The sequence below is a fragment of the Neophocaena asiaeorientalis genome, unplaced genomic scaffold (genome assembly GCF_003031525.2).
Source record: "Neophocaena asiaeorientalis asiaeorientalis breed wild unplaced genomic scaffold, Neophocaena_asiaeorientalis_V1.1 scaffold324, whole genome shotgun sequence".
Taxonomy (NCBI): domain Eukaryota; kingdom Metazoa; phylum Chordata; class Mammalia; order Artiodactyla; family Phocoenidae; genus Neophocaena; species Neophocaena asiaeorientalis.
The window spans coordinates 287,283-301,107 of record NW_020172458.1 but is presented as its reverse complement, the minus strand read 5'-3'; the positions used below and the strand labels follow the sequence as shown (position 1 = coordinate 301,107).

At 46.4% G+C, this 13,825-nt stretch overlaps 1 protein-coding gene across 2 annotated transcripts in view; it reads left to right on the top strand.

Moving 5' to 3' along the window:
- The window catches only part of SH3KBP1 (SH3 domain containing kinase binding protein 1), a 254,503-nt gene that overhangs the window by 233,575 nt on the left and 7,103 nt on the right, over positions 1–13,825 (top strand). For both annotated transcript variants that reach the window (XM_024737998.1, XM_024737999.1), the window contains 2 exons: positions 7,744–7,853; positions 11,342–11,470. In XM_024737998.1, coding sequence (XP_024593766.1) covers positions 7,744–7,853; positions 11,342–11,470 — 239 coding nt within the window. The remainder of the gene's footprint in view (positions 1–7,743; positions 7,854–11,341; positions 11,471–13,825) is intronic.

Sequence of the window (13,825 nt, the reverse complement as noted above, 5' to 3'; positions counted from 1 at the left end):
GCCACATGGGGCCAGTGGTACCATATTGGATAATACAGATATAGCCGGTTCCGTCATCGCAGCAAGTTTTTTTTTTTAACATGTTTATTGAAGTTTCATTAGGTCCCATTTGTTTATTTATTTTTTTAATTCCATTTCTCTAGGAAGTGGGTCAAAAAGGATCTTTCACAGCAAGTTTTAATGGATAGTGCTGATATAAAGTGATGGTACTTTTATTCTCAGAACTTTCACTATGCCTGGCACACAGTAGATATTTAATAAATGTTTGATTAAGTGAATGAGTAAATAAACTCTATCTCCCTCTCTTATTCTTGAGCTACAAGTTTCCATGTAAAAATTGCTTTGTACTGAATCGCCAAACATTCCTCCTTTACTTGCCTAACACGTTGCATTTCTTGCCAGAGATTTCTTTAAGGAAACCAGCCCCCTTTTTGGTCCTTTTAAAAACACATTTTAATAAAATAGAACAAAGGCAGCTTGTTATCAGAACATAGAGTGGTTTCTTCACACACACACACACACACACACACACACACACACACACACGCACACACACACACACACTACATTTCCTGGCATCTTTTCTTGTTCTTGATGGAGAAACAGTTCTCAGAATTCACTATCAGTTGGCTAAGAAGGAAGGTCAAATGTTCCTGCTGTCTGTCCAGTGCTCTGTAGTGGAAGGAATTCCACCAGCATGAATCTGAGTGTGGGCCCTGCCGTTTTTCTGATTGTGACCTTGTTCAAGTTGTCTAACCTCTGACCTTCCATCTCTCCCTCTATGGAACAGAGTAGCCTGCGCGGCCTGGGTTTTTGTGAGGATTGAATGAGCACACACGTGTGAAGGGTGGAGGAGTCGGGTGGCTGACCGGTAGCCCAAACTTGTTTACTCCCAGCAGCTTGTGTCTTGAAAACTTCACACCTGGCTGATAAATGAAAACACGGCAGCAAATCTGCTGCATCCATACACATTTTGGAGGGCTTATTTTCCTGCAGAATCTAATCATTGCTCAAATGAGAATTTTGCAGTTGGTGACTCAGCTAACACAGGTGTTCACTGACCCCTAATAATGGGCCCGTCTTTGTAGTCTGCACAGATTTTCCACACTAGTCAAAGGATTTACACGCAGGGTGAGATTTTCTCCTTTCCAGACTACCTTGAGATGCTTCTTCATTGTAGAGGAGGTACCTGTGGCCCTGTGGGTTTAGGGTTTTCTCATCTTAAATCTTAAAAGAAAAATTTTGTTCACGGGTTATTTTTTTTCTAAGAGTTAGACTTCCTCTTAAATCTCTGCTCCCAAATCCCACAACTCCATCAATTGTGTCTGAAAGCAAAATTCTACCTGCGTGATTTGAAAGGGTTTTCACATAATCTCTCATTTACAAAAGAATAACCCTGCAAAGCTGATAGCTCAGATAACGCTCTCCTTTTTTTCTGGTGGGAAAACTGAAGCCCAGAAAGGTTGTTTGTTCATTTATTCAATAATCATTTCTTGAACACTCACTGCAAGCCAGGTATGATGCTAGGCCTGGGAAAATCAGAGATAAGAGCCACGGCTTCTTCCCTGGCGGGTAAGGGAGACAGATAGGTCGGCAAGGACTGTTAGTTCAGGGTGCTAAATGCGGAGATTGGTGTGATGAGTGTCTAGGGAGTGCTCAGGTCAGTTTTAGGGTGCAGTCTGCATTCTTGGAAGAGGTCTTAGTTGCCAAGCCAAGCCTTGATGTCTCCAGGGGAAGGGAGGAAAGGAGGGGGAGGGGAGAAGAGGAAGTCACCCAAGGGGCAGAGGTGTGTTGGCCATGCTAAGGCACTGGGATTTCGTTGGCACTCAGGAAGGACTTGAAGCAGTGAAGGGACGTACTCAGATCTGGGCTTTACACATCTCTCTCTGGTGGTAGCCAGCCTGTGGAGTGGTACAGGACTTGGACTGAGAAATCCATTACAGCGGTTCCAAGCACGAACTTCCAGCAGACTTAAGGATCCTTGACAGAGACATGCAGGAGATGAGGTGGTTTCCAGAGGTATTGGGAGGGAGCGACAATGCCAGGCTTCAAATGTAGGAAACTTCCATTCTAGGACTCGTTCTCAAGCCCAGAGCAGCGAGCTACAATAAATAAACAGAGCCATTTGGGAGCTCACAAGCAGTTCCTTTGGTGACAGCTGGCCCATCTCAGACTTTTGACTGTTTCTCCTCCGTGTTTTCAGTGGATGTGTTTTAGGTCACCTGTGGTCACTGGTACCATCCCTCCCATTGATGGAAAATGAGCCCACATTTTCTAATTGAACTAAATAGGCTGTGACTTAAATTCATGGAAAATGGGCAACTCTGTGTGCCATGAAGAGTCAAAGGCCTTTCCAAGCCGACTCTGTGTCCAACATGAATTATCCCTGTATGTCTGCAGAGGGTTCATCTTCCAAGTATCAGAAGACCCAAGGGCCTCTCATCCGTATGAAACTAACTTTTAAAAAATACCCGGCATTTGCCAGAGTTTTGGATTGGCTTATGGGCATTAAAACCATTTTTTATGAAGGGGAAAAATTCCTAGCCAGGCGAGAAAGCTCATATCAAGTTTCAGCCTGATTCATTTCAAAACTACCATGAAAATTGGGACATTTTCTTTGCACCACAACGGGTTAGTCATGGAAATCCTGTTAATCTCAGCTACTGCGACCAGTCATGAGAGCGTGCTCTGTGCCATTGAAAATTCGCGTTACAGTGCTGAAGAGTTTCCCCCTTCGCTGTCAGAAAGCAGAAGTGAGTCGAAGTTCAAGGTCTGAGGTTCCCGTTTCATCGAGTGACCTCATCCTTGGTGTGTCTTTTTCTTTCCGGCACTTTGGTTTTGTTTGTTGTTTCCCAAAAGTGTTTTTTATGAGCTCAAATGTAGAAAGTTCAGTGTAGCTGAGTCTGCATGAGGAGGTTAAGAGTGCGGCTCCCCTGCAGGACTCGGCCCTCTTCTGACTCTTTTATTTATTTACTTACATACTTATTCATTCATTCATTCATTTATGGCTGTGTTGGGTCTTCGTTGCTGCGCGCGGGCTTTCTCTAGTTGCGGCGAGCCGGGGGGCCACTCCTCACTGCCTTGCACAGGCCTCCCACTGCAGTGGCCTCTCCCGCCACAGAGCACGGGCTCTAGGCATGCGGGCTTCAGTAGTTGTGATACGCGGGCTTAGTAGTTGTGGCTCATGGGCTCTAGAGCGCAGGCTCGGCAGCCGCAGCGCACGGGCATGTGGGATCCTCCCGGACCGGGGCTCGAACCCGTGTCCCCTGCACTGGCAGGCGGATTCCCAACCACTACGCCACCAGGGAAGTCCCTCTCCTCTTACTCTTGAGTGACAGAGACGAGGCAGTCCTCTGGGCCACCTGCCGTGGAGACTCTGGCTGAGTGTGCTCGCTGAGTGCGGCCAGGCTTCAGCACGTGCAGGACTTTTTAGTGCAGACCTCAGCCAGTGAAACGAACTGGGCCGGCCAGGCTTTCTCTGCAGCCCTGGCATAGAAGGCTGCCTTCCACCCCGAAGCTGCTGCCTCACTGCCCGCTAGCAGCCACCTCTGTAAACTGCACGCCTGCAATCAGAGTTCTTTCTTGAGAGTTGGTTCATTCGTGGGTGTGTTCATTTGTTCCTCCATTCACAGAATGTCAAGCATGTTTGCCCCAGGAAGGCGCTAGGCTATGAGAGCACAGAGATGGGTCCCTGCCCTCCTGGGGCTCCCAGTCTAAGTGCGTCACACAGACACCAGGCCACCTCTGAGTCATTTCGAAAGTGTGATTTAGGAGAGACCCCTCTCTCACACGTTGTCAAACCCTCAGCTCCCCCTGGGACTTCACTATTTCACGGGGCCCGGGAGGGTGGGGAGGGAGCCTAGATGGAGTCCAGCAGAAGTCTCCTGGCTGTGACCTTGTCTGTCCCTGCACACCAGGGGATGTGCTGAGTCCATCTTAAGGGGGGCCTGCGGCCATCCCAGCCGCTCCCCTCCCCCACCCCGCTCTGCATGCTCGGCCCCCTCGAGTGCCTCCTTCTCTCTCCAGCCGCTGTGTTTCTGACTCATCACCAGTGGTCACCCAAGCCTTTGGTTGCCACTTGATCGCCTCTGTTGCTTACACACCAGGTCGGCAGGGGACCCACCCTGTGAGGAGCCTTGCGGCCGACGCCTCACCGGGCCGGCCCTGGGACATCTGCCGCTCACCCGATGGCCCTCGGCCCCAGCGCCCTCTCCTCTCCTCCGCGTGAGCAAGTCCTGGCTTGTCCCTCCCCACCCCCAGTCTCTTCTGGAGCAGCACTCCTGCATGTGGCTGCTACTAACAAACCAATAAACCTGGAGAGACGGAGAGCCTGGCCTGCCCTAGACGGCGCCCCAGACTAATCCAGTCAGTCCCAGGGTGGGGTCCAGGCAGGAGCCTTTTTTTTCTAATTGTCCAGATGGCTCCGCTCTGCAGCCAAGGTGGAGAACCGGAGCCAGCAGGCTTTTAATTGTTCTTTCATCACTTCAGCCTGCTCCGGTTTTGCCTCCTGAGCTGGCTTCTGTTTCCAGGATGGAGCCATGACCTAGGTGGTTGGTCTCAGCCCCTGGCAGCGCCCAGCCAAGGCCCTCAGCACTGGCACACCCCCTCCCCAGCCCCGTGTGCTTCGTGTCCTCCACCCACCTCCCCACCAGCAGGCCTCCCTGCCCTGAGTCTCATTCCCTACTTCCAGGGCCCAGCTGAGGAACCCGCTAAACTCACCGGATGTAGAGTGCGTGCAAGGATATCTGTGCAGCACTTTTCCTTAATTAAAAACAAAAGAACAACAGAGAGGGGGAATGATTTGAAAACAATTACCCAGCGGTAGGGGATTGATTCACTAAATCATGAATTGCAATGCAATAGAAGATTCTACAACAATCCAAATATTGATGAAGGATTTTTAGCTCATGGCATATAATGTTTAGTGAAATAAGCAGAATGAAATACTACATAGCATGTGAACTAGGCTATCTATTTATAGAAAAAAGCCTGAAGGGAAATATACCAAAATAGTAATAGTACTAGCCTCGGGGTGGCAAGATTATAGTTGACTTTGTTTTGTTGTTACCATTTTATGGCTTTTAAAAATTATGCATTGTGCACGTATTACTTTTGTAATCAGAGAAAAGTCGATTTAAAAAAATTAATTGGGGGGACATTAATGTCAGATAATGGCTTTTGGCATCAATCCAAGTGTGTAATTGGTAATTTCAATTTCAAACAAGGTGGAATTGGTAGAGGCAAGTCCTGGGGTGGGGTCTCAAGGGGAATCTTTTAGGAAAAAAAGATTCTCTTAAAGGGAAGGCTCCTGAGAGGGTCAGGCCAGTGAACGGGCTCTAGAGAGGCCTGCCCCGAGCCTCTCTGAACTGGCTGGCCAGATGGGGCCCTTTTCAGGAGCCTCGCTCTGGCGCTGGGTGCTGACTGGCTCCTTGGCCTCAGAGCACCACTGATACTTTTCTTGTGCCGTCTCTTCAGAGAGTTAACCTGTGGTTACAGTTGCTTTGCCCTGATAAAATGAGTTCATGTTGAGTAATTATTCATTCACCAGGTGCTGAAATAAAGTCATGTAATATAATCCCAGGTGTAATGTAATGGTTTGTCCTGGCCAGTGACTTGTGCTTGGTTTTGCATATTTCCACTAAAGGAAGTAGTTTGCCGACAGCACCTGACTGTTCATTAATAGAATAAAGCTGTCACACGGCCAGACCGTCTATGATAACCCTCAACAAAAGAGCTCTCCCCAAAATAAGGAGGGAAGAAAAACACACATCATTTTTATCTTTTCTGTCCTGAGCCAGCATGTTTGCAATTATGGCAGTTTAAGATGTTTTCAGTTGCAAATAAAGAATATCTGACTAAAATTAGCTGAAATAACAGGGGGCTATTCATTTCAGATGGTGAGAAGCCTGGACACTTGGTCATTCAGGGTGGGTGAGTGGCTCATTGGGGCGGTCAGTCACCCAAGCTCTTTCCATTTGTTTTGCTCGGCTATCCTCAAGATCTCCAAGAGCATCCATCTCATGTGTTAGCCATTTGCACAATGGCAGGAAAAAGGCTGAAAACTACTGCCGCAAGAAGTAACAGGAAGAGGCTAGAAACATGCCAGATACACAGGTGGTGGCTAGTGGTGGAGCTGGGAGTTGAACCCAGACAACCTAGCTCAGAATTCATGCCTGTCTTAGTCTGCCAGTTCTGTCATAAGAGAACTCAAACAGCAGACATGTATTTCCTACAGTCCTGGAGGCTGTGAAGGCCAAGTTCAAGGCACCAGCAGATGCTGTGTCTGTTGAGGGCCCTCTTCCGGGTTCACAGGCACTGTCTTCTTACTGTGTCCTCAATGGTGGAGGAGGTGAGGGGGCACCGGTCTCTTTCTCCTCTTATAAGGACACTAAACCTATCCACAGCTCCAGGCATCCTATCCTTGCACAACAGCTTCCCAAGCAGGAGGGAAGAGGAAGCAGCAACACAAATGACCTTCGCCTCACTTGCCTCTCTCTAGACAGAGAGGAAATCTCTTTCCCAGTGGCTCTCGGTAGACTTCCTTTTATTTCTCAGTGATCCAAATTGGGCTACATGGCTACCTCTAAACCAGTCACAGGCAAAGAGGAACGGGATTGCCATCATTGGCTTAGACCAGACGTGCCTCTGCTGGGCACATTGTCCTGAAAGAAAACCGGGGCTCTGTTAGGAGGGAGAATGGGAACGGTTTGGGAAGGCAGCGCCTGGCATGGCGAGCGAAGCAGTCTCCCTGTCAGGAAGAGATGGCGTGTCCCCGTTCACCAGCAGTAATGAGTCTCAGGGTCTGCCCCTATCTGCCAGCCATCCCTGTGTGCATCATACACAGATCTACACTTGGTGTGTAAATCCCTAGGACTCTGTAGGACCAGGTGACTCCCTTGGCCTGATCGTTTGTTGAAGGAGGTGGCAAAGTGAAGACAAAGGCCTTCCTCCTGGACACATGCCAGGTGCAGTGCCGATCTGGCTGGAAGATGCTCCGTTCATCTGTCAGTCACAGAGCTGGGAGCTCTCTGAGGACAGACCCGTTTCTGCCACGCTCACTGGGGTAGCCCTAGTATCTAGCTGTGTGTGAGGTACAGAGTAGTTGCTCAGTCATAATGGAGCGAGTGAGCGAGTGAGCAGACTGATATTGTCCATTGAGCAATGCTTCTGGAAACAGAATGGTCCGGGGCTCTGTGAGTCATCTGGAGAAACAGAAGCTTGCTCTCCATCTCCAGGGGGTTAAGAATCTAATGGTAGGGTGACGGTCAGAGTATTGCAGTACAGCCAGAGAAGGAGGCCGCCCTCTCTGGTCTTCTGGAATCAACGACCGGCGTTCACTTGCGCAAGGATATTGTACCTTGAGATAACTGCTTATAGTATTGTGATGCAAGAATGTTTTATCTACCAAAATGGACTTGGATTTGTGGAAAAAAGAGGATTCCTCCTTTACTCATCTTTCTGTAGCTTTTAAAGATTTATGAATATAGCTGTTGAAGGGGGAAAGAAGAATCACGTTTCTCTTTCCTCCATAATAGCTTGTTAGACCGAGGAGGAGGTGATTTCTTTCATTCAGTTTGAATCACGTTGATGGGATAACCAAAGGATGTAAACAGCCTTCATAAACGATGAAGCGTAATCCAGACCTAAAGGATGATTATTAAGGAAGAGAGGTGCTTATGGCATAAGAACCTTCCCTTACTCCTGTTGATGCTCTTTAAAAAATCTGTTTTACTTTTGTTTTAGACCTAGAAGGGTTTGATTCCGTGGTGTCATCTACTGAGAAACTCAGTCACCCTACCACAAGCAGACCGAAAGCCACGGGGAGGAGGCCTCCGTCCCAGTCCCTGACGTCCGTAAGTGCCTCCTCGCTTGCCGACAGCTGGAAGGCAGGAAAGATCAGGGACTCTAGCTACGGACTGTTCTGCAAGCAGCTGATTCGAGGACACGCTGGGAGAGGGCGGTCATGAGATACGCTGCTGGCCAGAAGTGATTTGAGAGTCTTCTGGAATCAAGCAGTGATTCTTTCTTTTTGTTCTCTGTGTATCTGCCAGCGAGGTGGGGAACCCCTAGTCCCACTTTCCTTCTCTCTCCTTCCAGACGGATTCTTGTTTGAACCCAAAATGAAATTGGTAAGAACAAAATGGCATGTTTTCTGGTGGGAAAGGAGAGCAAGGCTGGTTTGGTCTGTGAACAAAAGAGAACTTTACTTAAAAAAAAAAAAAAAAAAAGAAAAAGAAAGGGATCTGCCGCTATACAGCACTTGGCAGTGGCCCAGGCTTTTTCTCTCAAAGCCCCGTCCTTGGCATTCCTCCACGGAACCCCGCACAGACCTTTAGGAGATGGGTTTTAAACATACGAGGCACCTGGTCATGCAGGAGACAACAGTCAGAACACTCCGGATAACCCATAGAAGTTTTTGTTTGGGTCATTTTGAATAACTTTGTTTCTTATTAGAAAACCTGTAACACACTTATTGTACCAAATTTGAAGCAGGAAATGCATAAAGAAGAAAGTAATAGAAGTAAGTAATCCTGCTCCCCCAAGCTAAGAACTGTTAACCTCTTGCTGTAGATCTTTTATTTCTTCAAAAATGGGATCGCACAGAACACGTGGCTTTAGAAGTTGCATTTCCCCCTTACATTGTACACCTTTCCCCTGTCATTACACATCCTTCCGTCACGTCACAGTGAATGGCTGCCTAGAGTTCTAGCCTGGGAATATATGAGCGTTTATCTAGCCAGTGCGCCGTCACTGGACATCTATGTTGTTTCCATTCATCATAAACACTGAAGCGCATGTCATTGTAGAAAAATCTTGGTGCTTCTGCAAGCAGTGTATATGTGTGTGTATATCTCTGTCTGTCTATCTATTTATCTCTATATATCAGATTGCCTTGTCCTTGCTGGGAATGCAGGACTAAGGCCTTTGGACCTTCACCCAGATGCCAGGGAATTAACCTTTGTCAGGTTTCCCAGGACACTTTTTACTAACTCTACCTAAGGGGTCATCATTTAGAAGAAAAAGAACGCCACTTCCTTTGAACGTCTTCTCTCATATCCGCTGGGTCTGGAAGTGTGGTTTGAGTCATCCTATTTTTTCTCTTTGTAGGAAACATATCTGTGTATTACCATCTTTGGGGGAGAAAGACTTGAAACAGTGGTTTACTTTTTCACTCTTATATAGAGTACTGTGTCAATACCACCTTCTTTCCCCTTTCCCTCTCACCTCTCCACACCCTCATAAACACACAGCCTATTTAATTGCTTCTTAGTATCTCTGTATTTAAATTTTTAATCCTACCTCCCATATCTTCTCTATAAATCCTTCCTCATTTTTGTTTCCCCTCCAAATCCTTCCTAACTTTTCAAGATCTAGAGAGCCTTGAGGCATCAGAATTAAATACAGAGAAATTTGAATTACGACCCCCCCATCCCACCCTTGGTCCCTACATCCCATGTCTGAGAGTTTGTATATATTTGGGGGAGACCTGGTAAAGGCATCTCATCTTCTCTGCACTTTTAGATTACACATTGATTCATTCACTCATTCAACAAATACTGATGGGCATCTCCTATAGGCTAAGCTCTGTGCCAGGTACCAAGGCTGCAACTGGGAATAAGAGGTACATGGTTCTTGACCACAGGAAGCTTATGGCAATGGTGGCTCAAAGTTTGACATTTGATATGGAACAATTTTACTCGTGGACTTAGAACAGCAGGATACATTTGTGCTTTAAAGAAGTATAATTACTGTACTCGCTTCCCTTCATTCCTATCCATCCCCATATGGATATGTACATTGAATTCATGTTTACTCTTCTTCCTGTTAGCACCTGTAGGTTTTTCATAGCAAAATGCGATTGGTGGATGTGGACATATTCCTAAAAGGCCATTGGAGGGAATGATGGAGGAAATACATTAGTCATGACTCCCCATCCTGGGGCCTCTCAACCTAGTTTGAGCTGTTTATGTTTATCAAATTCAAAGAGCAAGCTTTGATTGGCAGCTCATGAATCATAGGTTATGTAGGAGGAAACCGCCTTTGGAATAAAATCTCAAAATGAAAGGATACAGGCATTGTAAGGTAGTTAAGCTTAGATTAAAAGAAAGCTTGGTTGGAGGCGGGTGTTATTCTAGGTAATTGGATTTTCAGATTAAATGAAGATTAACAAACAAGACCTTTTCATTTTAAAACATTGCTTTAAAATTCCCTACATGTATTGCTTAGTAAGTAAACAGAAGAAAACAAACAGTATTTGTAACTGTGATTTTTTTCTATAATGGTGCCAAGCAGTGATTCTGAATATGATTATTTTCCCACCACAGGGATAGAAGGCATAGAGGTAAGGCTGAATATGAACTCACCTAAAGATATCTCTGGAAGATTCTTCGTTTAAAAAGATTCCTTGCCACAGGAACTCTTATTTTCCTCTGCTTTGTCCTAAAATAGGGAAATTCTAGTACAGTAATCACTTTTGACCAAGTGATTCCAGTGAATTGGTTTACATTCATCCAGCTTTTGATCTTCACAGCGAGGCAGAAAGAGTAGGAGTGTTATCCCCATCTTTTACCAAGAGATGCTGCCATTCTGTAAGTACACCTTAGCAAAGATGGAATCCAAAATGGATAATGATTGTCCACAGCAATGAGGGCAGCGTTTTAGCCACAGGCACCAAATTAGACGTGAGCTTGCTGTGCTGGCAGGCAGGGCTGTTCTCTGGGGCTGCAGAAACGCTGGTCACTGATCCGCAGGGGTAGTGATCCTTTGCCCCCGGAAATGGTTTCCTCTCAGACAAGTCCTTTTAGACACTTCACTATGCAATAGACCTGGTGGTTCTGGAAAAGGATCCGGAGGGAATGGAGGAGAGGCAGGTTAGAGGCAGCTTCCTCTCCACCTGTGTGTCCTTCCCCACTGGACTGTCAACCCTGTGAGAGTAGGGACCATGTCTGGCATGTCACTGTTAAGCTCAGTACCAAGCTGAGTGCTTGGCACACGGCAGCAAATGTTTACAAAAAAGAGAGAGGCTCTGAGCAGGAAAAGATGGATGACAGATGCTCAAATGGATGAAATGACCAACGGGCATCAGTGGAAAGATCCCATAGAAAAAAGATCCCTGGTCTAGGAAATCTTAGTCTCAGTTCTGCCACTCTCTCTAGCACACAGATAATAGCACTCTCTCTAGCACACAGATAATAGCACACTTTCTGCCCCGTGGTTATAATGAGGAGACAAACAAAATAGAAGTGTCAGTGCTTTGAAAGGCACACTGCATTATGTTAACAAAGGCTGTGTCAGCTAAGGTGTAATTCTGACAAGAGCATTTTCTTTTGGCTTTATCCAGTCTTCCCTTTCAAGCCCTGATATCTTTGACTCCCCAAGTCCTGAAGAAGATAAAGAAGAACACGTTTCGCTTGCACACAGAGGAGTGGACGCGTCAAAGAAAACTTCAAAGACTGTTACCATATCCCAAGTGAGTGGCCAGCCGTGGCGAGGGTGTCCTGACAGCACGGGATCCCTGCCTTTACGTGTATGCTCTGATGATGAGTTATAAACCAAACAAGGATAAACAGATGTCTTAGTCATGTGGGGCTGCTAAAACAAAGTGCCATAGATTGGGTGACTTATAAACAATAGAAATTTATTTCTCACATTTCTGGTGGCTAGACGCCCAAGATCAGGGTGCCAGCATGGTCAGGTTCTGATGAAGGATCTCTTCAGGGTTGTAGACTGCCAACTTCTCATTGTGTCCTCACATGGAGGAAATAGAGTGAGAGAGCCCTCTGGGGTCCCTTTTAGAAGGGCACTAACCCCGTTCATGAGAGCTCCACCCTCATGACCTAATCACCTTCCAAAGGTTCTATCTCCCAATACCGTCACAGCGGGGGTTTGGATTTTCATATGAATTTTGGAAGGACACAAACATTCAGTCCGTTGCAACGGGCAACACAAGTTTTTGTCATTCTTTGGTGACAGTGACTTCGGTAATCAAAATCCCTAAGGAACGTGACAGTCTCCAAAACTGGGCAGAATCGCATGTTTTCTCTTGTGGTTTGATCTCCTCTTCATACCATCAACCATACATACACACACACACACACACACACACACACAATGCCCTCGCACACCACCACCACCACCATCACCATCACCATCACAAGAACCAAAACAACTTTAAAAACCTAGAGGTGTCTAGAAAGACTACATTAAATATATTAAATGCTGTGCCCTCTGCCCACAGATTGTGACTTTTATGTTCAAAACTGGTGGTGTCACAAATTATGGTTGGCAGTTCATGAATTTGAATAACTAATGGGATTTCTTAAAGAAAAGCTCATTTGGATTCGTTTATTAGGATAAATTTATAGTCATTTTAATGTTTAAAAACATTAATTTCATTGCACGCCCAGGGGATGGTATAGCTCTTTTATTACTGACTTGTGAGGAACAAAGAACACATTGTTTAGCAACTGCATGTGGCTTCTGAAGGGTACCCTGTACAAGTTCTGTTCGTCCTATGATTGTGAAGTAAGATTTTAAAATTCCATTTTCTCATGCTAAGAGAACCCAATCAATTGGAATTATTTTCTGTAAACATTAGCAGCTGCCTTCTGTCTAAAAGCAGAAAATAGAAGTCATTTTTAAAGCACTCGAAGCACGAATTAACACAAAGAAATCAAAGGTGATGTGGAATTTTCTTCTGATAGATTTAAGAATTTATATGTATAGCTTTTCTTAAAAATCTGATATAGTCAGCAAAAATATGATCCTATAGAACAGATCGATTGTAATTATTCACAAAACTGAAGCAGTCTTCCTTTATAAAAGGCTTCCATTTACAGAAATTGGATTTAGATCCGTTTTTTCTGGTGACCATAGGAATGCCTATAGTTGCAGCCTCTCCGACGTCCCTAGGGTGTCTCTATAGTGACATCTACTGGTGGGCAGTGGCTCATCACGTTTCTGAGTTGCACTGTTCTATCCCATTAGCCTATTTCACTTGCCTGGAGTTGTCATGTCTTGTTGCTTATTGCTTCTAGAAATTCCACCTGAACTAATTTGATCAGGGCATTTGGTGGCCTATACTCTGTGAGGGCTTATAACGAGTGCTTGTTAGCTGAAATGGGACGGGAGAGCGAGTCACGTAGGAAATGCCAAAAGAAGCGTTGATTGAAAAAGTGCCTGGAAGTCAGTCAGTGTGAGGACGTCGGTGGGCTGAGGGAGGTGCGTGATAATGCAAGGTGGGAAATGGGGAAAAGTATGAACCCAGGAATAGAAAAGAAGCGAAGGAAATCAGGTCAGGAGAGCATGAATCTTCAGACTCAGGCAGCCACGGTCACGGTACCAGGCTTGAGGGTCCAGCTGATGGGGAGGGAATTGAATCTCAGTTCTGCTGCTTATGAGCTGTGAGACTTGGGGTATTTCTCAGCCACATCCCTAAGCCTCAGTGTCCTGCTCCGTCAAGCTGTGTACCAACTAATCCTCATTTCAGTTGTCCAGCCAGCGTCCGGCATATAGCCGGAGCTCCGTAAATGTCAGTCCCTCGCCCCTCTGACTCTGACTCCTGCTGACAATAAGCACAGGATGGTGGATCGCTCTCCCTGGCAGCAGAAAGTGATTTTCCTCAATGATAAGCTGGCAGAGAGAAGGCGAGCAGCAAGGCTGGAATGATGGCCCATCTGCTTCTGGCTGACTCTGCCCAGTTTCTCCCTGTAGCACAGCCCGAATCCAGACTCTGCCTCCTCACTGTGCCAACCCAGCCTCGTCTTGGCTCCCGGCCTGGGCGCCAGCAGCCTCAGCTCCCTCCCCTCCCCCGCTTCACCCCCCA